The 27,157-nt window shown below is 39.8% G+C and overlaps 1 protein-coding gene across 3 annotated transcripts in view; it reads right to left on the bottom strand.

The window, feature by feature from the left end:
• Window positions 1–3,697: 3,697 nt before the first annotated feature.
• The window catches only part of EDAR (ectodysplasin A receptor), a 76,093-nt gene continuing 52,633 nt past the window's right edge, over window positions 3,698–27,157 (bottom strand). For 2 of the 3 annotated variants that reach the window (XM_071744322.1, XM_071744303.1), the window contains exons 5-12: window positions 24,884–24,969; window positions 13,752–13,838; window positions 12,465–12,593; window positions 12,302–12,376; window positions 11,864–11,936; window positions 10,750–10,909; window positions 7,979–8,039; window positions 3,698–6,290 (exon numbers count right to left, since the gene is read on the bottom strand). In XM_071744322.1, the coding sequence (XP_071600423.1) occupies window positions 5,971–6,290; window positions 7,979–8,039; window positions 10,750–10,909; window positions 11,864–11,936; window positions 12,302–12,376; window positions 12,465–12,593; window positions 13,752–13,838; window positions 24,884–24,969 (991 nt within the window). In that variant the 3' untranslated portion in view covers window positions 3,698–5,970. The remainder of the gene's footprint in view (window positions 6,291–7,978; window positions 8,040–10,749; window positions 10,910–11,863; window positions 11,937–12,301; window positions 12,377–12,464; window positions 12,594–13,751; window positions 13,839–24,883; window positions 24,970–27,157) is intronic. The other variant, XM_071744311.1, reaches the window with a different exon arrangement.

The raw sequence follows: 27,157 nt of genomic DNA, 5'->3' as shown, positions 1-27,157 counted from the left end.
CTTATTTTTATTCCTGTTTGCAATGAATTTTGCATGTCTTCTCTATCTGCCAGAAACAGTTATCTTTTACTTCACAACTGTTTGAGGTCTTGTCCTGTACTTGCCCCTGCCATTACCCAGGGTCTCCCATTCCCTGCTGTGCTGCAGTCTCTGCTTCTCACTTTGCTCCCAGCCTTTCCCACCTTGCCTTCTGGAAGCCCCTCTTGCTGCTGATGTGTTCCTTTGATCTGAAAGAAGGCACAACTTTTCTTCTGTCAAGGAAACTCTGTCTGAGACTGTTTCTGGCTGTCAGGGCAAGGTAAAAGAGCAGCCTTTCACTCTGCTGTGAAAACGCAGCTTTTTAAAGGTATATAATATTTTCCTGGACTATGATTTTTAATTTAGTTTTTTTTAATCAGTAGGACATGCCTCAGTTGTGTGGCATTTTTTTGTGATAGGTAAGTCAACAAAATTCCAAGGATGATCAAAGTGGATCTGTATCTGTGTAAAGATATTTTATGGGTTAGCCAAGTTAAAAATCCCTGTACTTGAGCACAACTACAACTACAACTATCCATTTTCCCCCATTTTTTTAGGTTAAAAACCAGACAAAAATAATGAGAGTTTCTTGAAGAAGTGCTGTAAGAAGCTGAAAAAAATATATAGATCTTTTCTAAAAGTAAAAATACGAATTGGCTTCTTCACACCAAAAGCGGGACTGATATTTTGCTCTGAAGAAGACAGACTATGTTTGATCAACTGTTTGCCAGAATGGTGAAAAGCCACTTTTAAGCAAGGAAGGTCATGTTTTCTCCAGAGTTTGGATCATCAAAATGAGTTTGGGTTAAGATTGTATGATAGAAAGTGTGTTTATGTTTGAGATCACTGCAGCAGATTAAAATCTTTACCTTTCTTGCATGAGAATTCAGAAACTTCTGCTTAACTTTGTGTGGCAAATTCCTTATAGTAGCAGTCAATCATAACTTTATTCAAATCTTACATGAGGCAGATCTGCTGTAAATACTCAGAACATCATCACACAATGGCAGAGAAATTAACCTTAAGTACATCTTGAACTCTCATCTGATCCAATAATTCCCCAAATGAGGACGCTGATTAACATCACTTATAATAGCTTCCAGTTCATTCTACACTTGCTGGCTGCAGGTATTTCAGAGGCATTGCTGAGCTGAGCTATTATTCCTCTTAAAGAAACTGATGTGTTATGGGGACTGTGTGGTGGGAACTGTCTGACAACCCTCACTCAGAGGGTGGTGGTAAGCAGTTCTTCCTCAGACTGACAACCTGTCCTGGTTTGGGCCAGGATAAAGGTGATTTTCTGTCTTGTACTTTTGCTTCCAGCTAAGTCTCTTCTAATTAGTTGCACTTGCTGAAATTAACAGCAAGTTTCTCAGACAGTGTCTGCTTCTGGGACTGATAACACTCGATGTTTATAGTTACTGCTAGAGACTGGTGTGCAGAGCCAAGGACACTGCTCAGCTCTGAGGAACATTTTGCCCTCCAGAAGGAGTCAAGAGGTCCCACCTGCAGCCCTCCTGTGGGGAGGAACAGACAAGATAGATGCCAGAATTGACCAAACAGAGTATTCCATCCCATATACATCATACTCAGTATAAATTTGAGGGATCATGAGGGTCAAGCAGGCTTCCAGCTTCCAGTTTCCGGCTTCCTGCCCTTCCTGCCTTCTCTTCCTTCACCCGTTCCCTGTTTCCTTCGGCATCCTGGGAGGATCCTGTCCATTCCTCTGCCTGTGCTCCTGATCCGTGCCAGCCCATATCTGTGTGTTCCTGCCTCCAGCTCCCAACTGCTGCTGACTCCAGGATTCCAGCCTGGACTTTCCCAGGGCTGCCCTGCAGCCTCGGTGCTGATGTGAGAGTTAATGGGGAAAAAGGGGGGAAGGAACGTGGTATCAATTTTCCAGTATATTTGTATATTTGTATATATTTAGTAATATTTCCTATTTATCATTATTGTTTCATTAAAGTTCTGTAGTTTACTTTCCAACCTATAAGTCTCTCTCCCTTATTCTCTCTCTTTATCAGGGAGGAGAGAGAGATTAATAGAGAGCATCTGTTACTCAGTTTAATTGCTGGGTCAGTGTTAAACTGTGACACAACCCATCTCAGGCAGGGTCCCCCTGATATCAATATTGGGCCTAATGGGGTTTAATATCTTCATAAGTAATCTGGATGTCAGGATCAAGTGCACTACGATGAAGCTCGCAGACAACACCAAGTTGAGTGGGGACGTAGACACTCCAGAAGGGAAAGTCACCCTCCAGGAAGACCTGGACAGGTTGGAAGAATGGGCTAACAAGAACCTTGCAAAGATCCACAGGGACAAGTGTAAGGTCTTGCACCTGGTAAAACAACCTGCAGACTGGGTTCCACTTGGCTGGAGAGGAGCTTTGTGGAAAAGGACCTCAGGGTCCTGGTGGACAACAAGCTCAACATGAGTTAACAGTACACTGCTTCTTTCTGAATGTATGAATCTCACTGCAAACACCTGTATTTGCACAGGTACATCCCTGTGTACTGGAAGTGCTGCACAGGAATGAAAAAAAAAAAAAAGAAGGAAAAATGGAAACCAAGATGACATCCCACAGCAGCTCTCAGGAAGTTGTTTTTTTTTTAATGTTTCTGTGTTCTATTTCATTAGTTTGAACAATGGAAGGACATACATATTTTACTCAGATCTGAGTTTGTGTTTTGTCAAGTTAAACCTCAGAAGCCAAAGTCTCTTCTTTAGGTGGCTGTGTGTAAGCACATTAAAACACGAATGTTTGAGCTTTTCAGACAGCAGCATGTTTAGATACAGCAATGCCTGCTGGAGTGTTGTGTTCTTCACACTCTGTTAACTCCTGCCCATAAAGTTCAGGGACTAAAAAGACAGTAAGGTGAACCTCAGAACATCAGTTCCTCCCAATAATCTGCAATTTCTGGAGCCTTTTGCTCCTCTGATGGTATAAGAACATATTCATCATGCTAAAACCAACAAGTGAATCTGAGTAACCAAAATCTCAAATTGTTTTTTGTTTGTTGGTTTTTTTTTTAAATAGAACAGTGTTTTTTTCTATTTAGAAAGCATTTGATCTCTATGAAATACTCCAAAAGTCTTAGCTTAGTCACCAGAATCTGGGGGAGATGAAAACTGGTGCTCTGTTGTGTTTTATTTTTTTGTAGAAGCTACCACTTCTCCTGGCAGCATCACCAGTGCAGCCTAAGACTGGAAGAACATAATTATCCAGTCACGCAGTGGCAGCTTCCCCTTAAGATCACAGGTAATGTGGTGTAGTACTGCTAATTTCAGAATGCAAAATGAAAACAAGTTAATGGCAGAGTATTTACTCCTGTGAGATTACTCACTGGTCTCACAGTCTGTGCCAGCTTTTTTAGTACATGCATAAAAACTTCACAGTTTCTCCAAGGAGCTGTAAGGAGTTCAGCATTTTCATAGTGCCTACAAGGTGAAATACTAAACCAAAACTATACTGACAAAGGAATAATGGTTTCTGCTTCAAAAGTTTCTGAAGTGTGACGCAGAGAAGGGAATATCCTACAGGAATACAGATTCCTTCATGTATGTTACTGAGACACTCCCATACCACAGGAATGTGCCTACTAGCCCTTAGCTAACTCATTTAATTACAGATTTATAAGGCAATATATGATTTAATCAAAGAAACGGCCAATACAAATGTTTTTTATATCTTTTATTAGCATATTTTATGTTCATACTTTACAATATAATAAGTTATATATACAGCATTAAACAAAATTATTAGAAAGTAAGCTTTGGCAAGATCTACAGGAATTTTTTTTTCATTTCTGTACATCTTTTGTGTAACAATAAAAATACTGTATACTAAATAAAATAATGTTAAATAGTCTGTGTTCACATTGGCACCATCATTTTCAAGACTCTAACTTTTCATGGCCCAATAAACATAAAAAAGAGGATTCCTGTATGTTCTTCTAAACAAATAAATGGTGTGTACTATTAAATGACACGTGAAATATAGGAGGCAGTCCACCGAATAACACTGTAGTTACATACTGGCACAAGAATAATAGTATCTTCCTGGTATCCTTTTTCTTTTTTTTCTTTTTCCCTTTTTTATTTTAGTAGCAAGAGTATTAACCTGCAAATTCAGGGTCTTGAAAATCTTATTGAAAATTGACGAGTTATCAGCACATCTAGAAATCTTATTGAAGCCTGTTGAAATTTGTATGAATTTGTCATTGATTTCAAGACAGCAAGAATTTCATCCCTAAATTAAACATCAGCTGGCTAGTTAAATGTTCAAGTAAATACAGCTTGCTGCCTTGTTAACAGAAAAGTCAAAATTCTCATCAAATTTGGGATATGGAAGGTAATGAAGAGTGTGTTATAATAAGAAAGAAATATTGGAAGAAGGATAATGAAAGGGATAGATTTTATGTTGCAGTATGTACTTCCTCTGCTATACAAATGAATTGCTAAAAAGGTAGCAAATATAGATGTTAAAGGGTGATACTAAATGTTCCACACAATTATGATACTATCATAGATAAGATCTAGGTACTAAGTGATGGGATACTTGCTGTTAACTTCAGGGTAATAGTTAATACTTTTTTACACCATTTTGTTCAGTCATGTGTTTTGGAATTTTAGAAGTATTGCTTTGTAACTGACACTCCTAATTTAGTGGTTGCACTTGTTGAAATCTGTCATCACTCAGCTATAAATTAAGAAAACAGGTTTGGTAACAGCTACTGATTCAGGGTATGAACAAGTTTTAGAGAGCTTTTAAGCATGAAAATCAGCCATTAGTTGAAAGAAAAAAAAAAATAAGGTCAATTTGCATTGTACAAGAACTCATAATAATGCTTTACCTTCCAGAGGAGTTGGTATTCACCTGTGGATTCTGTGCTCAGAGTCTACATTCACAGGAGTATAGTATTTTTAAAAACACTTTTTCCTCTGCATCTCTCTGTCCTAAAGAGAGAGACATTTCCCCTCTCTCTAAAGAATTCTACTCCTTTTGGTCTTAGTGCCAAACGTGCACCACTGCTGTCTGAAATTCCTCTGCTTGGAATATAACTTGATGTATAGATGTCACTACTGGAAAGAATACATTTTTCATGGCAATGGACAAGCTGGTTTCATTGCCTCTTACTTTGTAATGGCAAAGAGAAGGATTTGTCACTCCCAGCTTACAAGGAGTGACTGTCTACTTTTACTGCCCACTTGGTAACCAGCTCATCGTCAGCAAGTCAGCACTTTGAATTTTCCATTTCTGAAATGGCAGTCTGGAGCAAAAGTGCATTTACATGTGTGATGTACAACATTTTGAAGCACTTCAATCTGTAAATGATGTTGACTCTTTTTCATATGGTAAAGTTAGGTAAGCTGAGGACTGTGTATGTACACCCATGTATGTACTTCTAGATTCAACAAACCTGTAGGAAGTATAGAAAATTTAATTGATTTTATATTAAATGTGTTAGAGCTGATAGAAATGTATGGGCCTCACGTATTGATACTGTATCTGTGGTGCTGCTTTTTTTGACTGTAACTATTAAACCCTTCAATGAAACCCTAAGAGGCAGGAATATTTTCAGGGAGCAATTCAATGGCTTTCTTGAAGGCCTGAAGGGAAGGGTATCAGCAGAGTTACCTGCACGTGATACACAGACTGCAAAATGGATGTTTGTGTGTTCACTTATTACCTGTAACTGTTTACCATGATCATTTTGTTTAATGACATGTTTCATACCAAGCTTCTTGGAAGATTTATGCTCTTGTTTCAGTAGATGTGTAACTTCACTTTTTTTTTTAGAAGTCAAAGAAAGTAACTTCCCCTGAGTTACCAGGAGCAATTACGTAGAAGGAACATCACTGGTCTTTTGTCCAAAGTCTTTGAGGTGGAGCTTGCTGGAATCATGGTTCTTGGAGGTGACGTGGAAGCGCAGGTTCCAGGCAGGCAAGTCAAGATGTCCCTGCTGGTTCCGGAGCAGGCATTGCTTGTGCCCACTCCAGGATATCTGCACACAAGGATTCGACAGCATCCAACCTCTCGATTTGCACCAGTTTAGTGAGAAGTTCTGGGATGCTGTAACCTGCTGTACTGATGCGATCAAATAGCTGCATGCCATCTGTCATGCCACCTATCTCATCCCTCTTCAGTCCAAAGCTCTCGGCCAGGTGTCGCCACGTTTTCACGATGGCTTTTTCTGTGTTGTAGGTTGAGCTGAGCATTCGGCTCGTCTTCTCCAGGCAATCAAATGGCAGCTCCGTAGGGCTCAGACCTGCAAAGTGAGGTGTTTCTTGTTAGAAGGCTCTGTGTATGAGTCTCTACTATTTAAGGTATTTATTCAAGTTCCGCAGTATACACTGTTAGCAATAAGTAAAGCTAAAATCTTTAAATGATAGTCACAGAGTCACAGAATCAGCCAGGTTGGAAAGGACCTCTGAGAGCATCAAGTCCAACCCTTGATCCCCATCCAGCTCCAAAATTATAAGTGTATATTACCAAACTAATTGTTCCTAGTGACAGCAGGGTACAACAATGAGGGTAAAATGTCTGGAAAAGAAGTATTAGGTGGGCTCTGTGAATTCCCATGGAGTTGCCCCTTCCTTCAATTTACTAGCAGTTAAAAAAAGTATTTTGCAACCATATTACCTAGTGAGCAGCTCCATTAATACACCTTTGCACCTCAGGTACAGTGCTGGAGCTCAACAGACAGGTCTGACCCTTCCCTGAGTATGTCACCAGCAGCTGCTGTCACATCTCTGTAATTGAAAGCTGCCCTTGCAGGAATGTGAGGAGTGAGGTGAAGCAATGATGCCAGATGCTTGCAAGCATTAAAGTCCTTGTCAGTGCTCGACTGTCATTACTAACACTGAATATGTAGAGAGGATTCAACATTCATCCTGTGGGGAAAAAGCTATTTTTTTCCTGGACGATTTTTCTGTGTTCATGGCCACAGAATAGATAATCAGCTACAATATTTTTCCAAAACCACTCTGTTGCATCAGTAGTTTTCTTGCTTCATACTCAACAGCAGTAATTTGGTGGGAAATACAGCTCCCTGAAACACAGAAAACTCAAAAGCACATGCATATGCTTTTGTGTGTGTGTGTAGTAAATGTAGTCGTGTCGTCTCTTCTGTGGTGTAATGACTTCATCTCTTTTCTACAAAAACAGCTCAGGTAGTCCAAGTGGTAAGGAGAGCTAAACCACTTGAAACACTGACATGAAAACTCCACCTTTTGTCATGAGAAGCGAGACTGTATTGAGAGAAGCAGAGTAGGTAGAGACTTGTGACAGAAGTGCAGTCCTGACTCTCCCCAGATCACACTATCATATTTGGATCTAATTTCTATTTCTTACCCAGGAATCTAAACTAATAAATCAAACATGTTTCCTCTAGATGGGGAAAGCAAAAGTCTTTTCAGTACCTTGGTGTATGTGCATGTCCCAACAGGACCCAGAAGTACCTTCCCTGCCCTCCATAGGCAGGAATGCCTGGAACACACCTGGAGAGAAGCCATCACTCCCACCTGGGCATCTCTAGGGTCAGGGCACCATGATGCTTTCTGGCAAGTGAGTGCATGGTCTCAAGTTGTGCCAGGAGAGATTTAGGTTGGACATTAGAAAGAATTTCTTTACAGAGAGGGTGATCAGACATTGGAATGGGCTGCCCAGGGAAGTGGTGGATTCTCCATCCCTGGAGATATTTAAAAAGAGACTGGATGTGGCACTCAGTGCCATGGTCTGGTAACTGCAGCGGTAGTGGATCAAGGGTTGGACTTGATGATCTCTGAGGTCCTTTCCAACCCAGCCAATTCTATGATTCTATGAAATCTACCTGCAGAGGATCTTTTCAGGGCTGGGATGTTCTCCTTTCCATAGGAAGGCTGAGGCCTTTCTTATTTTACAGCAAACACTTGCCATCTAATTTTGTTTGTGTAGATGGAAGTTTTGTACACTCACCTTCTGCAACGTCGCATACATTAGCATACACATCAAGTATCTTTTTCCTTCGACTTTGAATCTAAAGGAGAAGAAGTTATTTTATTAATTTTTCAGTCACGGGATTAAAAAATTATCAGATAGCAGTGTAAAACCTGTGGCAGATTCTGATTTCACGGCACTAGGGTTTAACACATCATGTCCTCAAGAGTCCCTTTCAAAGACTCGAAGGACACAGCAATTATTCTGTGAAGCATAAACCTATTTCTGATTTCACTTTCTACTGCTAGAGATCTTTCCATCTCCAATCTTTTTTCTACATCAGTTATTTTTCTGTTCCAAGTGTTTGCATATTTTAATTCTCTTTCGGACTGAAACAAACTCCTGACAATGAAGACAAATTCAATACCACCCACACAGGCAATTAATGAGGGGATGTCCTGGTAAACCAGGACAGGACTGGCCACAGGGAATTAAATTCAGACTGCAATTGCCTTCTTCCAGTAATCTCAGAGGACTGTAGTGGAGATGTCCCTTTCTATTATTTGATGTGGACTTGCTTAGTGTACTACTAATCAAATGTATTTTCTTTCATGACACATTGCCTGGTTCAATCTTAAAAATTTTACAGATAGTGCAAATGAATAAATAAATCAGTGAAGCTTTAGACAGGGGAAATCTGAGGTCCACGGTGCTCTACTAATTTTCTAGTAAAAAATAAACTTGCACTGAAAACCTGACATTTTCCAAGCTAAAAATGGGTGTTTCGATATATACTCATTTAGCAAAAAAATTCCCAGGGCTTGGCTTTGGATCCAACATGGACCAAAACCAACTCTCAGAATGTCATGAGTTCTCAGGGACTAGAATTATCATCCCTCTGCCAGCTTTCATTAGGACTGAGCTTTCTGAGAAGCTGTGCGACTCCCGCATTATCTCCACAAATGTGCCACTTCCCACTGCACACCAGGCTAGGAAAAAAAGCTCTGCTTTCACGATTTTGTTTTGTGGAAAGATTTTCCTCATTTTTTGGGGGGGGCTCTGAAGGGCAAGGCACATCCAAAGCTTGGCTTAGTAGCCTTGCAGCTGGAGAACATGAAGTGGCTGCTCCACCCGAGCAAAGCTGCTCTCAAGGATGCTGTGCAAGTGTTGTATCACAAGGCAATGCACTACAGACACTGACTGTCCTTCAGGTATTTTTGGTATAATTTAATCCATTAATCCATTGCCACCTTAGGTGTTTCACTTTCTCTACTGTCATCCAACAGCTACTTAATACTCTTTTCCATACTAGAAATGTTACTTAATCTACAGCCTGAGGCAAATAACTTCTTTTCTAACTTCTAGCAACTGCCTTAACTGTGAAAACTTAAGTATGGAGCAGACAATCTTGATGGAATCTGCACTTTCATTGCAAACTTTGTCTTGAGCTTTCTCAGAAGGCTTCAGTCCATGAGGAGTATCTTAGAACAGAGGGTCTAGAAGAAATAGTTCATGCTTCAGATGGGCTTATGAGCTGTCTATATAAATCACTCTGGAGAATATATCTATTGTGGTCTTTAGAAGCCACTTCTTATTAAAATGTTCTGTTTTCATGCATACCCATCTTGTATTACCCAATTTCAAGCCAACCCATATACATATACAGAAGTACAGTGAAGTTGGGTATTTGGAGAGACCTCAGAAAACTGAATTTTAAAATGTGAGCATTGAAGTAGTAAGCTATTTTCAGATGGTTTTTAACTGTCCGCAACTAGAAAAATATTTCTCTTGTGTTGAGACTTTGTGTATTTGGTCTCAGCTGAGTAGTTTGATCTGAACCGTCCCAGTAATTTAAAACATGAAAAAATGCATTTTTAAACATTTTTATTCCTGGAAGCTATATGATGTTTGATATTAATGGTGCAATTTTATCCTAAGTATTGCCATTTTTGAATTATCTTTTAAATACGATACACATAAAAAGTATTTGAGCAGATGCTTTCTCTTTAAGGATAATTTCATGTTATTATAAACTAAAAAGCTGTGTGGGTGAGGTGTGGCCTTAACTATGCCTTGAAATACTCCAAGTGAGATAAAACACCCTGAGCAGTGCATGCTCAGCAGGAAGAAGTGAAGGAATTTCCACAGCAGAACAAACTGGGGGTTACAGTGTCCTTCACAGCACAGGAGTGGCCTTCAAAGCACGTGTGTGTTTTCCAAAATTATACACAAAAACCAAGCACCAGATAGAACTGAAAAGTCTGTGGGCATGGAAATACAGCTGCTACTAGGTCAAGGCACTCGAATGCTCTGCTGCCATATGAAACCAGACATAGCCTCAAATTATTTTACTGTCTTGGATTTTCCGTGGTAAATGTAGCATCAGGGTTAGTTATGCTAGCATTAGGTAACTGGAGTTTTACTGTTACTTTTTCCTCTCTTTCTTTAGACTGTAAAATATAATACTCCAAAAAACAAAGTCAGTACTCTTGTAGGAAATCTGTTTTTCAGCTCTGAACAACACAAAGTATCCTATGATTCTGTGAGATAAACAGATAGATAGATAGACAGACAGACAGATAGACAGATGATAGATGCCACTATGCAGAAGAGATTCTACTATAAATTTGCTGGAGGAAGTCTTGTAAATTAGTCTGGTCTGCACTATAAAGCATTTTTGAGGGTGATAGTTTGTATTCTATTTGTTTGGGTTGATTTTTTTAAAAAAGAAAAGCTAACCAAAAAAAAAAACCAATACAAAAACCAGAAAGAAAAATCCTCTCCATTTAAAAATCTCAAAATAGCCTTACCCCTGTTGATTTATTGCTTGTAGAAGATTTATCTCTGGCCAAATGCACTAAAGATAACAAGCATCTCTCTGGAGTCCCTTGTTTGTCAACTGCAGCTTCTTCATCACTATCCATGCTGCGACTTAAAAGCCGTTCATTCTCGGAAGATGCATCATTTTCACTGGAAAATGAAAGATGGTGTTATCCTAGTGAAGCCTCCCATGAGTTGGCTGCAATCATGTCCTTTTTGCTCTTCTAGAGTAATGGAATAAAAGCGTGTTTCATTTTTTTAAAATGCCTTTCCTCTGAAATCCTGTGAATGGAACTGCATTCACCTGCATGTGGAATGCCAAGGTACACAGTCAACCAAGTCTTGCAAGAATCCTTTTACAGAAGGAATTTCCATGGAGGGCAGTGTTTATTCCACCTCTAATCATATTACCCAGCCAGGTTTGGCAGACACAAGGTGAAGATCCTACCACACTGTGCCACCTGGATGACTCTGTGGGTACGGAGTTTCTTTCAGACCCAGAGCAGCTATTTTTACTGCCTGAAAATATTTTTACTGCTATATTCCCCTGCCTGAAAATGAAGGGGAAACTTCCCAAAGGCATGCATGTGACAGGTCCCAAAAATGCACCTTTCAGAGGAGGAGGTGGAGGCCCAAGGGTTGATGAACTGGTCGTGGAGGGAGTGCAGAGGACACACATTTCTCCTTGGTAACATCTGTCATCCTCTCTCAGAAACCAAAGGAGGAAAAGCCAACTAATACATCCATTTTTTTTCCCTGCTGCAGCAAAGTACAAGCATACCCAAGTAATTCCCAGTTCTTGCTATACAAGGTTGAAAGCAGAGGGGGAGCACAAGGGGCTGAGTGGGCTGTGACCTGGAGCAAGTCATGCTCAAGGTAAGGATTTAAGATAAGGTGGCTGTGGTCACCTTAGCTCTGCCAGAAACTCCAACAGCTGCATCTGACCACTGGCAGGTTACTCCTTGGTCTGACAGACTTGAAAATCTTGGTTTTAATTGCTTCTGGTTTGTTCTGCATGTATTCTTCTGTATGAGGATGATCAGTGCCCATGGCCCTCCCCCCCTTCAGCAAAGCTGGAAGCATGTCTATCTTTTTTTTACCCACCTTTTAACAGCTTTAGCTGGAGTTGCTGTAAGTTTTTCAAACTCTTCTTTCTCAGCGAATATCACAACATTATCTGTAGATAGACAATTAGAGAAATTTGAATTGGCAATGAGATTCCAAACCACTGTTTTGTCTCAGGAGCTGGTTCTGCTGGCAACCTTACTGCAAACATAAATCTCTCTGCTACCTTTGAAGTTGCTATCAGAGCATTAAGTGACATACTGGAGGTACAAAAGCTACTATACACAATCCTCCAGTAAACTGACATGGGTTTCATATAATTCAAAGGAGAAGCTGTAATTGTAATTAATTTAAGCCCAATGTTGTCTTGGAAAAAACAAAACAAAACAAAAAACCAAAGCAACAGCCCCGCCCCCCCCCCAAAAATACAACCAACCAAAAAAAAACCCCAACAGTAAAAACTAAAGTAATTTATACCTTGCACTTCTTTCTTCTCTTCTTGCGTGTTAGCCTGAGCCTCTACATTTTTTACCGAGTGGCTCTTGCAACAGGCTAGAATATAAAAATATAACACTAATTATTCTCAGAAGCTATCTAAAAATAGCATTTGCCACTAAAATTTTATGTGCTGACCAATTACCTTGAGCAGAAGGTTTTGTTTTCACAATGTAAAACATGATGATGAGGACGATGGCAATAGCCATTATGAAGATGGTAGACATTGCAATTATAAGAGCTGTAGCCAGGTGTCCTTGTCCTGAAAGATCTGCTGGAATAAATAACAAAATATTTTCCTAAAGGAGCAACTCAGGATTGAGAGTAGTTAAGTTTGCAGTCTGGTCTACACTTACACAAACACACACTAATTTAGTCTTGGTTACCAGCTGAGCATTGAAAAACTCAGTGTAAGATCTCAAAGGCAAGCTAATTAACAGTTATTTTAAAATCATGACATTTATGTCGCCATAAGCAGTTAAAAGTATTCATAAAAATATTTGGTGACATGAACCATCAAATACAAAGGTGTAGGAAATTAGCATATATTATTATGCTAATAATATAGGACGCTACATTTAAGTAGGAGAAGCTATTTGTCTAACACTTTATTTTTTAAAACAGCATTGAAAAGAAAGAAATTAAAAAAAAAAAACCCAAACAAAAACATACCAGGACAACAGCTAAAGTGACTGCTGATAACTATGGATGCCTCAAAAGCTTTGCAGTAAAATGGAGAACACAATGCTTATGTGGAAGGACTGATGTTTTTCTAAATAAGACTTAAAATGTAGCATGGCTAGAAGGTGAATTTAAAATAACATATGTGAAAAGATATTTAGAAGCAGAATTTAAATGCAAAAGACTGGTATTGAAAGGCCACAAAAGGATGCAGGAAATGACAGGTATGCTAAAAGGCATGAAAACTTTAATTTTCCTGAAAACATGATGCTCACAATGGTTCAAAAGAATACCAGGAAAATCAGCATCATCAGTACCTCATTAACTGCATCTTTCCTGTTGTGTCTTCTCAGGTTCACACATTTTTTAAAATCTAATGATCATGCTGGAGAAATGTTTAGGTTAGCTCAATAATAGATTGGTCATATTTGTGCATTAAATGATTTCCACCACTCTGAGCTAAGCTATGTTGAGGCATAGTGCCATTTCTATATGGCTACAAATAATGAGCTAAATTTACTGCTGCTGGCATTACTGAGTGCAGTTCAAACCCATTTCAAGTCCATATGACTAAAACAGCAGTGCTGATTAACCAAGAAAAAAAAAATTTAGTTCTAAATTATTTTTAATAGCAGTTTGAGAAATCTGGATATACGAAATTCACAGCAGATATTTTTAGTTCGAGTGCATTTTGTTGATGCTATTTTCAAAACAAAAGGCTGCTAAATTAAATTTGTGAATGCATTCTTACCTTTGTGGGCGTGCTGGTAAGGTGAGAAAGTGCTTGTGCCAGAGGTACTTGGGAAAATGGCTGAAATGCCTGAGGAAGCCCCTGCACCTGCAACATCAACAAAAATGCCATCAGCTTTCACTGTTACTTTCTCAAGTCAAAGCAAGAGCCTGGCCCAAGTGAATGGAGCCTTTGCTTAGCTTGGTTGCATTTCTATCCTGTTGAAAATTTTGTTAGATTTTTTTCATATCATCTAGAGGAAAGGGAAGAGGCCAAAGCTACTGAACAGTTATGAACTTAAAAAAACCACAAGCACCTTCAAACACACACACGGAGCCAACCATTATACATAGAGTCCTGTATTACAGCTCTGTCCTAGGTAGCAGAAAGCTTCCCAGGAGCCAGATGCTGACTCAAGCTGTTTACAACCCTTTCTCCATTATTTGCAGACCCCAAGTCCCAGCTGGTGGGTTCACCAAATCAGTGCTTCTCACAAACATCCTTCGTTAGCAGGATCACCCTCAAACTCTGATGATATGCAAACTCTCATGACCCCTCAGGAAAACTAGGAAAGGTGGGAAGTGATAGTGTGAAGCTGCACTATCATAAAAGGAAATACCAGATTTTCCTGCAATCTGGCTGGGCAGCACCTTTATTATGATTCCTTCTGTCAGCCCAAATCTGTATTCTGATATAGAATCAGAATCCACAAAAACAGTGAAATGAAGAACTTAAAGGAACACCTCAGGGTGGCAGAGGTGTGAGATTTTCCAATAAGGGTTTACATGTTAAAATCTACAATTAAGGTGAAAATTTCATAATAATCTTTCAGATGGTGCCATACACCAAGTTTTCAAAGCACTAAACCAAGTCATAAGTTAACACTTTTTGACAATCCCAGACAATACTGAATATTACTGGGAGCAATGCTTTCATACTGGATGGTGTTGGCATTGCATCCCCAAACCGAATAAAAACATTAGAAAACAATCTCTTCATTCTCAAATAATCTTTAATATAATTGGTAAGGAAATGATGCAAACAATGACAATTAACAAACACTGAAAAACATTTTCTGGCTGGGAAGGGGTATGAAATCTCTCCTGCTTTGTATTAACTCTCTATGGAAAAAAGCCATAGTGACAATAAATTCAGCAGACCTAAAGGCAGAAGACTGGCCCAGTCATCTGTTAAGGTGTTCACAGCACAGAGTTCCAAAAACTTGTCTGGCAGCTGCAATAGCTGAGAACTAACCATGAACCATGCTACTCTTTTTATCCAGTAAATATTATGAGAAATGAAACCCACCAGGTAAACTTGACAGGAAATCAAGTGGTCTGGGATGGTCTGAGAAGTGTTCCACGATTAAGAACAAAGCAATACACATATTCTTCAAATTAAGAGAAATGTTTTCTAAGAAGACAAATAAAATATTACCTAACATAAAATGTGGCTGCCTGTAGTGAATGAGAAATGTACACTCCTGAAGTGGCCACAGAGTATGAGTTGCAGATGTTTTCAAAAGACATTTTCTTTAACAACGACAAAACGCTTTTCAAACCTCTTTTGTTGGAAGGAAACAGATTCACTTATTGTAATTCTTGGGTTTCTTTTCAAGCTGAAGAACAGTTTTCATAAAGTTTAAATATACTAATTTGTTAATTAAGATGGTTTTTATATTATGTAAATTGCAGACAGATTACAGAAATACTCTGTTCGCTTTCTGAGACAGATTTCTTTCTCAGAAGAATTAGTCACAAGCTGCAGAAACTACAAGATAGCAGCAAAGCAACTAGATATCAGAAGATACAGATATCAGCTTCATGTAAAGAAGGTAATTTGTTAAATTTTCTGTGGTTCTCCACAAAACTGAAGACCCTTGAAATCACCCTTGGTCTTGGCCTGTATATTTACTCATCGTGGCTGGACAGCTGTGGGCAGCAAGCAAATTGCCAGTGCTGTAGCCCAGTACTTTCCTTCATGTCCACATCTACCCAGTTTATGCCTATTCTTGCTGCCCCCCTGGCAAAGTACAGACAATTGCAATTCTGTGCAGTTCCTGCAAGCTGCAACAAGTCAACAATAGCTCTTCTTATGCTGTCATTCATTTAACACAGGCCAGCCTTGCTGTTTTGTCTACCTGGAGTTTATCTAACAAGCTTCAGCTCGTCTCCTCCCTAAGCAAGGTTTATCAGACTCTCTTTTTCCTTCATCTGAAATATGTAGCCATGGAAGTAGTTCTGCCTACTGGATCTTTCAGTTGGTTGGTACTGTTAAACTCATGTTTTTTTCCCTGGCTGTGAAAGGAAGCAGAGCCTCCCAAGGTAGGAAGTCATGCAGCATCCCGCAGAGCAGGACGGGTGAGGAGGCAATCTCAGCATCCATCCTTTGCTCAGCAGAAGCAAACACACACGTACACACACACACACACACACACACACACACTCATGCACACACAGCCTCTCCTGTGCACAAGAAAGAACAACTTCAGCTCTGGAGTTTGAGACGAATTTTCGTTGAGTTGCATGGGAATGGGTGCCTGTTGTGGCAAAATCAGTGCTTGAGCTAGAGCATGATGATGGTCTTTTAAATATGCCTAGGTGGGAGTTAGTAAATATGCATATTTTAAGCTTATTATCAAATTTAATAATTTGGCATAATTATTATGAGCCAAGATTTTTTTCTTTAGATGTGGCTTAGAAGAAGGTGCCAATTTGTGCACCTGCACTACAAGAGGAACCAAAAATGTCAGCTTCTGCAGAAGTTCAGCTCATGTTGGGTTTGTGTGAGCAAAATCTCATAGCTGCTACTATGAGATTTCCTACTCCAGCAGTAAACCATAACTGCAATGTCAGTTGTTCCTCTGCACATCCAGCTTTTCATCCTGATCACATTATTAATTCTGGTTCCAATAATCATGACACTTACATAATCTACAAAGACATAGATGCAGCTCAGGCAGAGACATCCTGAGGTGCTACAGCCCAACATATGGAAACAACTCTATTTTAAGCAGAAAAAAAGACTGATGGCTGTAATATAGCTGTGCAAAGAGTGGTTTATATTCCTAGATGCCTGCAAGTAATATTGTAGGAATCCAATAAAGATATTGGGAAAGAAATTTATTACTGAAGTTTGGTCAGGTTTTGCTTTATAAATGTTTTTATTTATAAATTGTATCTTAGTTATAGCTTTCTTGGAGTCTAAATGCTGTTTCATTTCTAAAACATAGTTATTGTTTAGAAGAGCAATTGAACTTGTATTTACATTTGAATGTCAGTTTTTTTACCTTAAAAAATAGCTTTGACTTAAACTGCTGTGCAGTCAGCCTCTGTCCTCATAGCAAACAAAATCTGGACAATAAAGTAATATTTTGTTTGTTTGTTTCAAAGAACCTTTCTACTTTATATAACAGGACTATTACAGTTGTTCATGCATCTCAAGACAGATTTACAGTAAGAGGTGATGAACAAAACCACCAGGTTTCTGAGGAGAGGAGAGCATGGGGAGGGGAGGTTTTACCAACATCACCCCTTCTGCTTGTGAGTGAGTAAAATCTGGTGCAGTGGGAGACCATATGTATTCCTGACATATGTTGCTGTGGGTGTCAGCTTACTGGTCCATGCAAAGGACTGCTGCTCATAGCTAGCAACAGCTTTTTTTTTTAATTTAATACTTAATGACATGTTATAAAAATACCCACGATGTGTATAAAACAGACTACAAGATCGATCCTGAAATAAGAAGTGTTTAAAAAAATGTATATATATGTATCTATTTCTTGCCACTGAGTCCAGCTGGGATTTCTCCCAATGCATTCCCTTTCCCACAGCCATGGTCTGCTTATGAATGGCAATGCTGTGAGTGACATCACTGAGACTGTTTTAGGGGATTGAAGTGAGATAAAGCATACACAGAAATAAATAGCTGGCAGCCTGGAATACGAGATGAAAAATAAATTATATTGAGATGAAATTCAATAAAAGTAGATGGTTTGTGGCTGAAAAAGCAATCCAAAACTGGCTTATAACTAAACCTAGTCATAAATAAAGAACCTAAATATCTAACATTTAGAAAGCAGAGGTCAGAATTTTCAAAGTCACGTCAATCTGTACTCAGGTACTTACAAGAAAAGTTTGGTTTCAAACTTAAGGAAAAAACACTTCATATGGAAGCCCTGAGCAATGGGAAAGTCAAAGAAGCTGAAGCAGAAATTAAAGCCAAGCCACTCACTAAGACCTCCATACGACTTCAGTAATCAAACATTAACTGGCTCTGAAAATATTGTAAATCACTAATAACAGAGCTAATCCTCAACAGCAGAGGATTGCCTGACTGCTCTTTTCTTTACTGTCTTTTATTTTGGGGGGACATACAGAATTCCATAAGGTAAGTTACTCTAATGTTCCTAGGCAGGTACTTCAGTTAGTGTAGGTGGTTATGAAATCAGGAAGGTCATGAAGTAAGTTAATTCCTGAGACTTTACCTTCTAAAAATGTTGCTAGCAGAGTTCCCCCAGACTTTTATTTTCAATTCTGCCTGTAAGTAACCCCTACTCTGCAGACACATAAAAGGAAATACTTTATGCTGTTGTGCTCTCTGTAATGTCTTTAACTGTTCTATTTCCCTCTCCTTTTCTTTTGCCAAGGCAGGGAAGTGGTGAAGATTATAGGTCATGTGGCTTTAGTCTATCAATTTATTTGCATCTCTTGTAGTTTTGTTTAGAATGTATTGGGAGTTCTAATCATTGCACAGCACTAGAAGGTGATAGGCACAGGCTCCATGAACTAAACCTTCCTCCAGGAATTCAGTGTCATCACCTCTTTCTCTGTGCAACACAAAGGCAAAAATTGCCATCTAATCCCTACTACGGTGACTTCAGAAGCATCAGAAAGAGAAGAACAGACCCATAAGGAGCCGGACTCCCATTTATCCTTTGCCTTGCTGGCCAGGCTGTACAGATGGAAAAAAGAGGTGGAAAGAGGTGGAAAGCTGCAGCTCTGCAGGTTTTGCAGCCTGTGAGCCTGGGCAGAGCAATACTGCAGAATCCTGCAACTTTTCCCACGCTGCTCACTGTGGGAGCTGGAGCTCCAGCACAGGTGAAAACATCAAAGTCATGGGAGTTTTCTTTCAAGAGAGCTGAGCAGGGATCAGATGCCCTCCCCAGTGATACTGGGGCCCAGCTTTCCCAGCAGCTGAAGACAGCGAATCCCATAGCTGATTCTCAGATCCCTCCTGTTGCAGGTTTATGGCTGAGGCTGGCCATAAACCTAAGATTCGGTTCCTTTCCTAATATAGGCAAACCCCAGGGGGATGAAAATTAGGCCATACCACCAGTGAACAATAAAGCCCTGCCTTCCACATTTCTCCCATTCCACATGTGAAGAGGAATGGGGTGTTGGGAGATCAAACAAAACAAAACAAAACAAAAACAAAACAAAACAAAATAAAAGTTTCTTAGTTCCAGCTAACAAGCCTACTCATTTGCAAGCATAATTTAAAACAGAAGGAGAAAAAAAATCTTCATGTTGATTGTATTACAAAAGGACAAAACTGGCAAGAAAAGAAAATTTGGGATGCTAGAAAGAATGGAGAGTTAAAATAAATACCTCTGGAAGAATTATTTTTCACTAATAGAAGTGTTTTTGGCAGTAGGCTTGTTTGTGTTAAGCACTTCAATTATGGAGGCTGAATCTTCATTACATGGGTATGGACATGATCTCCTGATTACAGCTCATCAAATTAAGCCATCAGTCTGTTAGCCAATTGTTCCATCTCATCTGTTTAGTTCTTTATGAAGTTCTAATGATGCAATAATAATAAAAAAAAAAACTTTTCTGTTTCTAGATGAGATTTGCTTTCTGGTAAATGACTATTTTGTTTTCCTTTGTTGTTTTTCTTTCTGGTTTTCTTCTTTTTTTCAAACTTGCCTAAGTCATCACCTATTGACGTTAGACAAAAACTCACACAGACTGATTGCTGCCTCTGTTTTCTATTACGCAACAAGCAAAAAAAGTGAGAGGAAATAACAGTAATTTGTGCCCATGCACAGTTGTGACTATATACAGTAGATTAAAAAGAAAACCCTCAACCAATTGCAGAAGTTCTCTAGATCAATAATCTGTGATTGGAAAAGGATTTGCATGCTTGATGTAGCTGTGTAAATACAATTTCGAAGCAAAAGTTCTTCAAGCTCTTTGTAGCAGCATTTTATCTTCCTCGTTTATTTTTGAACTGAGATGGCAAATATCAAAGTTGGAAAAGAAGAGCAGGGTTTATATACATAAACTGAAAGAGAATTGCAGCTGCTAAAAGACAAGATCTCTTCCAGCAATAACTCTATATCTCTGCCAGAGAAGCTCCATGTAGGTTTAAATCTGCCTTTTGCATATATTTTTACATTGGATAAAAGAAAAAACAAAACAAAAACACAAAACTGAACAAAAATAAAACCAACAAAACTCTCTTTGTACTCAGATGCCTCAAGTAACTCTAATTTCAGAGGTGTCAACAGAAAATCCAGCACTATTAACTGTGGGCAGGCACATCTTCAAGTGGCTTGGTGCTCATTACATTCATTCTTTGATTTGCATAGGAAACCCGCCTACCCTACCTTTTGCTGCACTGTTATTTTTCACAGAGGCATCATACCCCAGTTTACTGTCAGCAAGAGTCACTGATGGCTCATGAGCTGCTTCATGCAGGTCTCACATTTTGATATTTTGGCATTGGGCTCCCCTGTGTGCAGCAAACCCCTCCTGAGGCTCCTACACAGCAAACTCGAGGGAGCTGCATGCTAAGAGCCCAGAAGTCACACCAAAGCGTTCCACAGTGCACAAGGGATGAAGAATTGCAGCCCTTATGGTGATGTTTACCCTTTTCCCAGTAAGAAAAAGCTTTCCTGCTACACAGCGTGTGCCCTTATGCTCCCTGAGGTACAGCTCCTTCCCTGTATTTGTTTGTTGCCCACAAGCTGCTGCTAAAGCCTGGTGCTGTTCCCAGGCTGCAGAACATTATTGCTTCCAGCCTTCAGTCCAGAGAGAGAGTTTCAACAACATAACCCAGTGATAGGTTTGCCTCAATTAAATCTCTGATCTCTGTGAAATGTCTCCTGCTTCTTTCTCTCTCACAAAAAAAAAATGGGGAGGGGGGGGGAGGGGAGGAGAGGGGAGAGGAGAGGAGAGGAGAGGAGAGAGAAATAAAAGAGAAAAGAAAAGAGAAAAGAAAAGAGAAAAGAAAAGAGAACAGAAAAGAGAAAAGAAAAGAGAAAAGAAGAGAAATGAAGAGAAAAGAAGAGAAAAGAAGAGAAAAGAAGAGAAGAGAAAAGAAGAGAAAAGAAAAGAGAAAAGAAGAGAAAAGAAAAGAGAAAAGAAGAGAAATGAAGAGAAAAGAAGAGAAGAGAAAAGAAGAGAAAAGAAAAGAGAAGAGAAAAGAAGAGAAAAGAAGAGAAAAGAAGAGAAAAGAAGAGAAAAGAAAAGAAAAGAAAAGAAAAGAAAAGAAAAGAAAAGAAAAGAAAAGAAAAGAAAAGAAAAGAAAAGAAAAGAAAAGAAAAGAAAAGAAAAGAAAAGAAAAGAAAAGAAAAGAAAAGAAAAGAAAAGAAAAGAAAAGAAAGAAAAGAAAAGAAAAGGTGAAACAGACCCATCAGGGAATTTCTTCCTTACTTCCAGTCCTTTTTACACTAATATTTCCAGATGCTGCAGCACAGAGTGTTCATCTTCTTTCCTCAGCCATTTGAAGGTTTATTGACTATGTAGGAGATGAAAGTTCCTCAGCAGGCTCTTGGGCTTGAAAGCTATTTGTTTACCCTTTGATCAAAGCTAAATACTTTTCTGCCAGATATACTGTATCATCAGGCAAATTCTCTGAGCAGGTCTCCGAGTGGCAGCAGCACACACACACACACACACACACACACACAAATGCACCCACACACACAGACACAGGCACACACAGACACAAGCACACACACACAAAACCACACAAATACAGACACACACACAGGCACACACACAAGCACACACAATCACACACACAAACACAGACACACACAAGCACACACACACACACAAGCACACACACACACAGACACACAAACACACACAAGCACACACACACACACACAAGCACACACAAACACACACAAACACACACTCACACACACAAACACAACCTCCTTTCCCTGTCCTCTGTCCCTCTGCGACACAAGGGCAGGCACTCCCCAGTGAGGCATTTTTCAGCAAAAGAGAGCACAGCAGTCCTCCAACCCAGCCTCTGACTTTATGAAGGCCTGAAATGGGGTTTCTCTGCCCTCATTTTTCTATCTAGAAGTGCAAAAACTCTGGCTTGTTGCTCCTGGTTTCCTGTTTTGAAGTTATTTGCCACCTTTGTTTCCCTGCAACCCATGGCACTTTTCTCCAGAATTCTGCCACATGCAGGACAATCTGAAGAAAAGAAAGCTTTAGGGGAGAGGCACCCTGGGAAAATTTTGGCTCCTGAACCCTGTTCCATGCTATTCTGAAGTCTCAAGAAAGCAACAGAAGATACCTGGGACTATTTGCAACTGTCTAAAACCTTCTAGGTTCTCCACCATGACAGCCAGAGGAGTGAGCAAGGAGCCCATTACACAGGAGTGGTTCTGCAGAGAGAAACCATTCCTGCTTTAAGTAACAGTGCTAAGCTGTGGGGTGAACAGGTCACAAATGATGAAGGAAGGACTAGAACCTACTGAGTCCCTCATGTGTGTCCTGGACAACCCATGGCTACCATCTCTGCACAGGTAGAAAGCCACTTAAAAACCAGAGCATGAATTTTAGTACAAGCTGAATGGCATACATGGTAACTGAGCCAGCATCATCCCAGGAATGTGGATCCAGTGGAGGTTTGAAACAAGGACTGCTTTGAGAAGCCAGCACTAACACATGCAACCAGCTGAAAATCCATCAGCAGCTTGATGGGTGCTGACACAACCGGAGGAATGGCAGATGCAAAGACCTTTCTCAGACCATGTGCATGGCTAACACCACTTTTCCTTCCCAAAGAAGCACTCCTAAATTGTTAAACATACAAGTCTTAACAAAGCTGGCTCTGATTCTCATCTAAACCACGTTCCTACCCAGAAAAGTCAGGCCAGGTGATCTTTGAGGTCACTTCCAGCCTGGCATTGATTGATTCTATGATTCTACCCAAGAGCTGAGATTCTCCTTCATATGGCAGAAACTGCATGCTCACACAAAGGCTGTGTGCTTAGAGTTTGGAAGTTGCAAACCTCATAAAATTATGCAGTTGAGCAACACTGACATGATGCCTTTTCCTTGCTCTGACTGGTATAATCTGATGACAGTGAAACATCTGATAAAAAGGATTTATTTTTGATCATATGCTAATTCCAAATTTTATGCTGCCTGCCACAGCAATGAACCCTTCCAGAGATTCCTGTAGCAAGGCTGGTTTTCCATATGGAGTACAAATTATTGCCTATGAATTAGGGAGCTGTCATTCCAAACAGTGTCCAGAGGCTTAGACATCATAAACCAAATTACCTGAGCTTAACAATTTGAGGGATTTGGATTTTAAGAAGCTTTCCCACTTTTTTTAATATTGGTAATCAAACGGTTGGTTTCACAGACTTGATTAAAATGGTAATTCTATTCTTTCTAGGACTAATGTTTTCTCCTGCCTTAGTACCCAGTCAATTTTTTGGTTTATGCACTTGCCTAAATTCCTTCCAAAGATAACAGATATTTATTCTTCTGTTTGTCAAGTTAAAAATTGCATGTGGTTAATCAGTTGTGCAATTCACACTTTCATCACAGAACTAAAGACATTCTATATAGGACCTCCTTTAAAAGACAAAGATTTGGTTTTTTTTGAATTTTGTAGTAGTTGTAAGATCTTCTGGTAGCTCCTTGCCAAACCAGTAAGCTACAACATGTTTGAAACTACAGAAAAAGCCCACTCATTTCAGCACATGTTTGAGACAGACCATCAGAGCTGAGGAAGTGATTCATTTCTGGCTACTGACTAGCAGCAGGCATGGCTGTGTTCCCATCAACTTGCACGTTGAGAAGGTAGGAGAAGGCATGTTAGGAGAAGGTATGTTCACATCCTTTCCTCTTCCCATATACCCTTATTTCCCACCGAGAGTCCTAACCTCATGTTTGCACTCACTCCATCTTTTTCCCCACACCTTTCACTCAGGTCATTCCTAGCATCCCCACCTCACCTCCCAACACAGACCTTATCTCACCCAAGTCACTCTCAGCCAGCCCTCCCCTACCATCTCTGGCTCAGGCAGAGGTCTGTGGCTCAGGACCTGGTGAGCATCTTTGCAGCAGAGCAGCCCCTCTGTGTGCAGACACTTCAGGGAAATGCTTCCCCCTGGGCTCTCAGCTCTCACCAGGAGCTCTGTGACATGGTATTTATCTCCTGGCTCACCTGAGCTCTTGCACTTGAGGATTCTCTCATCCCACTTGAGGGACTGGATGACCCATCCCCTTTTGAAGTGGCTTGCAGAACACCCGCAATACACAGTTCAGCAGCATCTGAACTCAGTAATTGCTATTTCTGCACACAGATAAATGCTGGGTGACTTCTGTGTCAAGCTTTGCTTTCAGGCAGGCAAAATATTGCAATTATTTTTCATGGTAAAGACTTTTAAAAGAACAGAGCATGGACAGGGCTTTGGGTTTAGATGGATCAATCAAGTTTCTCTGGGGGACTTCCCGTGCCAGTGTCGACCCTTTTATGACTTTAAAGCCAGTGGTGGATTGCACTTTTCCTAGGATCTACAAAGTGTCACATGTTTTCTTCATAGCTAAACTCAAACCAAATTAAAATAATACACAGATTTCTGACTGCATTTGCCTTCTAATTAAGTAAACATAATAAGCCCTGGACAGAATATCTTAAGAGATGAAAACTGGAGCCCAACTGAACAACAGCAGGTCCCAAAATCAAAGTTTCTGATCTCTCCCCAAATATTCCATGCTTGCTCCCTTTGTTGGTGAGGTTGGCTGGAAGCAGAAATTGCTTTACCTGAGACAGACTTATTGTTTGGACATAATCACCATTGCTGAAAGACTTCATATAGAGCTTCCAGATGATTCCAAGAAAAAAACACTTGATGAAAGGCACAGAAATTGCCAAACACTTACATTCCTTGGTGTTAGGAGGCGCCAGCAAGCAGGAGTAGCAAACCATCCCATAGATGTTTCGAGGTCTGTTTTCCAGCATGTAGTAACTGAAAAGAAAGGCATAGTGAGGTGGAACAGTGGAAATTAAAATGCTACAACTAAGCATGGTTTAGCGGGGCCAATTATACTGAGATAAAATCATTTTGAAAAAAAATATGAGCAATTTGATACAAAGATTTTCTTTTTTTTTTTTTTTAACTGACTGAATAGAGACAGTGTTTCTCTTCTTCCTTTCCTCCTAAAAGGCAATTAATTAACCATCAAGCCTACATGATAAGAAGTAGTATAATTTCCTAAAGTAACACAATTCTCTCTGCTGAGTTCAAACTTCAGTTTACAGCATGCCCTGAAATAGGTTTTTTCAAAATAAGGGAATTACAGAACCACAGAAAGTTAGGGGTTGGAAGGGACCTCAAAAGATCATCAATTCCAACCCCCCTGCCAGAGCAGAATCACCTGGTGTAGGTCATACAGGAATGCATCCAGGTGGGTTTTGAATGTCTCCAGAGCAGGAGATTCCACAACCTCCCTGGGCAGCCTGTCCCAGTGCTCTATCACTCTCCCAGTAAAAAAGCTTTGCTTTATGTTCACACAGAACCTTCTATGCTCCAGCTTGCACCCATTGCTCCTTGTCCTATCATTCAGCAACACTGAGAAGAGTCTTGACACTTTCCCTCTACATATTTATAAACATTGATGGGGTCACCCCTCATTCTCCTCTTCTCCAAGCAGAAGAGACACAGCTCCCTCAGCCTTTCCTCATAAAGGAGATGTTCCACTCCCTTCAGCATCTTTGTGGCTCTCTGCTGGACTCTCTCAAGCAGTTCCCTGTCCTTGTTGAACTGAGGGGCCCAGAACTGGACACAATATTCCAGGTGTGGCCTCACCAGGGCAGAATAAAAGGGAAGGAGAACCTCTTCTGACCTACCAACCACACCACAAGGGCACATTGCTGGCTCATGGTTACCCTTCTATCCACTAGGAATCAATCCCAGGTATCTTTCCTCTACTCTGCTCTTTTTGAAGCAGTAATCTTTCAGGCAAGACCACCAGTTGTACATGGTTGGGAAATTTTCTTCAAAAACACCATAAGAATTTTTCTTCAAAAACACCATAAGAATAATCTCCATAACATTAGAACCAAATCAGAATTTAAAATACAGGAAAACAACACCCTTAGAGAAAAAGCCAGATTACATTTTACAGGTTATTTTGTTGTTGGTTTTTTGTTTGGTTTGGCTTTTTTTTTTTAACTTTCTTGCTGTAGTTTATGAGTTAGTCCTTGATAGTGGAATTACAACGTGCAGAAAAAGCATTCATGATTTGAACTTCTGGGCTGCAAACAAAGTCAGTGTTGAAATAAGATAATTGGTTATGCAAGAATTGGATCCACAGGCAACCTAATGAGTAAATCACATCAAAATCCTGCACAGTGGATGCTATGGGTATGTCCTTACAAATCAACTTGAAAATCATTACAAATTTTAATTAAAAAAATCAATAAATTCTTAATCCATTCCATGTAGACAAGTACTCAACATAGTAAATACTTTACACAACGAGAAATCTTTTTTCAGGTCTCCCCTACCTGTCTATGCATGTGCAGCATGTTTTTTTCTGGAAAATGTATTTATTGTTAGGAATTTATTGCTGAAACTGCCCATCAAAATCAGGTGGCTATTAATGAATGACCCCACCTACAAATAAGGGCCCAGGAAACCGAGTACACAGCAGTGCAAGGGGGCTGGAAGTATCTCAGAGAAAAGGTAAATTGAACATGTTTTCTCCTTTCTTTCTTATTGTTTTTAAAAGATCTGCCCTCACCCTTCCCTCTGACTATGTCTTGTGCTCTATTTGCCACTCTACCCATCTTTCAGGAGCAAAACTTGATCTTTCCACTTCTATAGGTCCATGTGTAAGGTTAGTTTATGCAGCAGTTAATAAATAAGTAGGAAAGGGCTGCCAAACCACACACACAAAAAGAGTGGCAGGCCAAAGATACATAAAAACCTATGAAGAAAAAATCAGGGCAGTCTAATAGCCACAGTGGTTTAGGAAAGACAAACAATTAATTAAATCAAGCTGGTGGGATATTCCTTGTTTTTTGCCACAATGTGGAATGGAAGAGGACTCGTTCACGCTCAAGGTGTTCATGGCAAGCAAATGTTCACCCATGTGAGCAGGAATCTCTGCAGCTGCAAACACTAATGATTCATTCCTATGAAGTACCATGAG

The sequence above is a fragment of the Heliangelus exortis genome, chromosome 1 (assembly GCF_036169615.1).
Source record: "Heliangelus exortis chromosome 1, bHelExo1.hap1, whole genome shotgun sequence".
In the NCBI taxonomy this organism is placed as follows: Eukaryota; Metazoa; Chordata; class Aves; order Apodiformes; family Trochilidae; genus Heliangelus; species Heliangelus exortis.
This window is presented reverse-complemented; position numbering and strand designations above follow the sequence as displayed.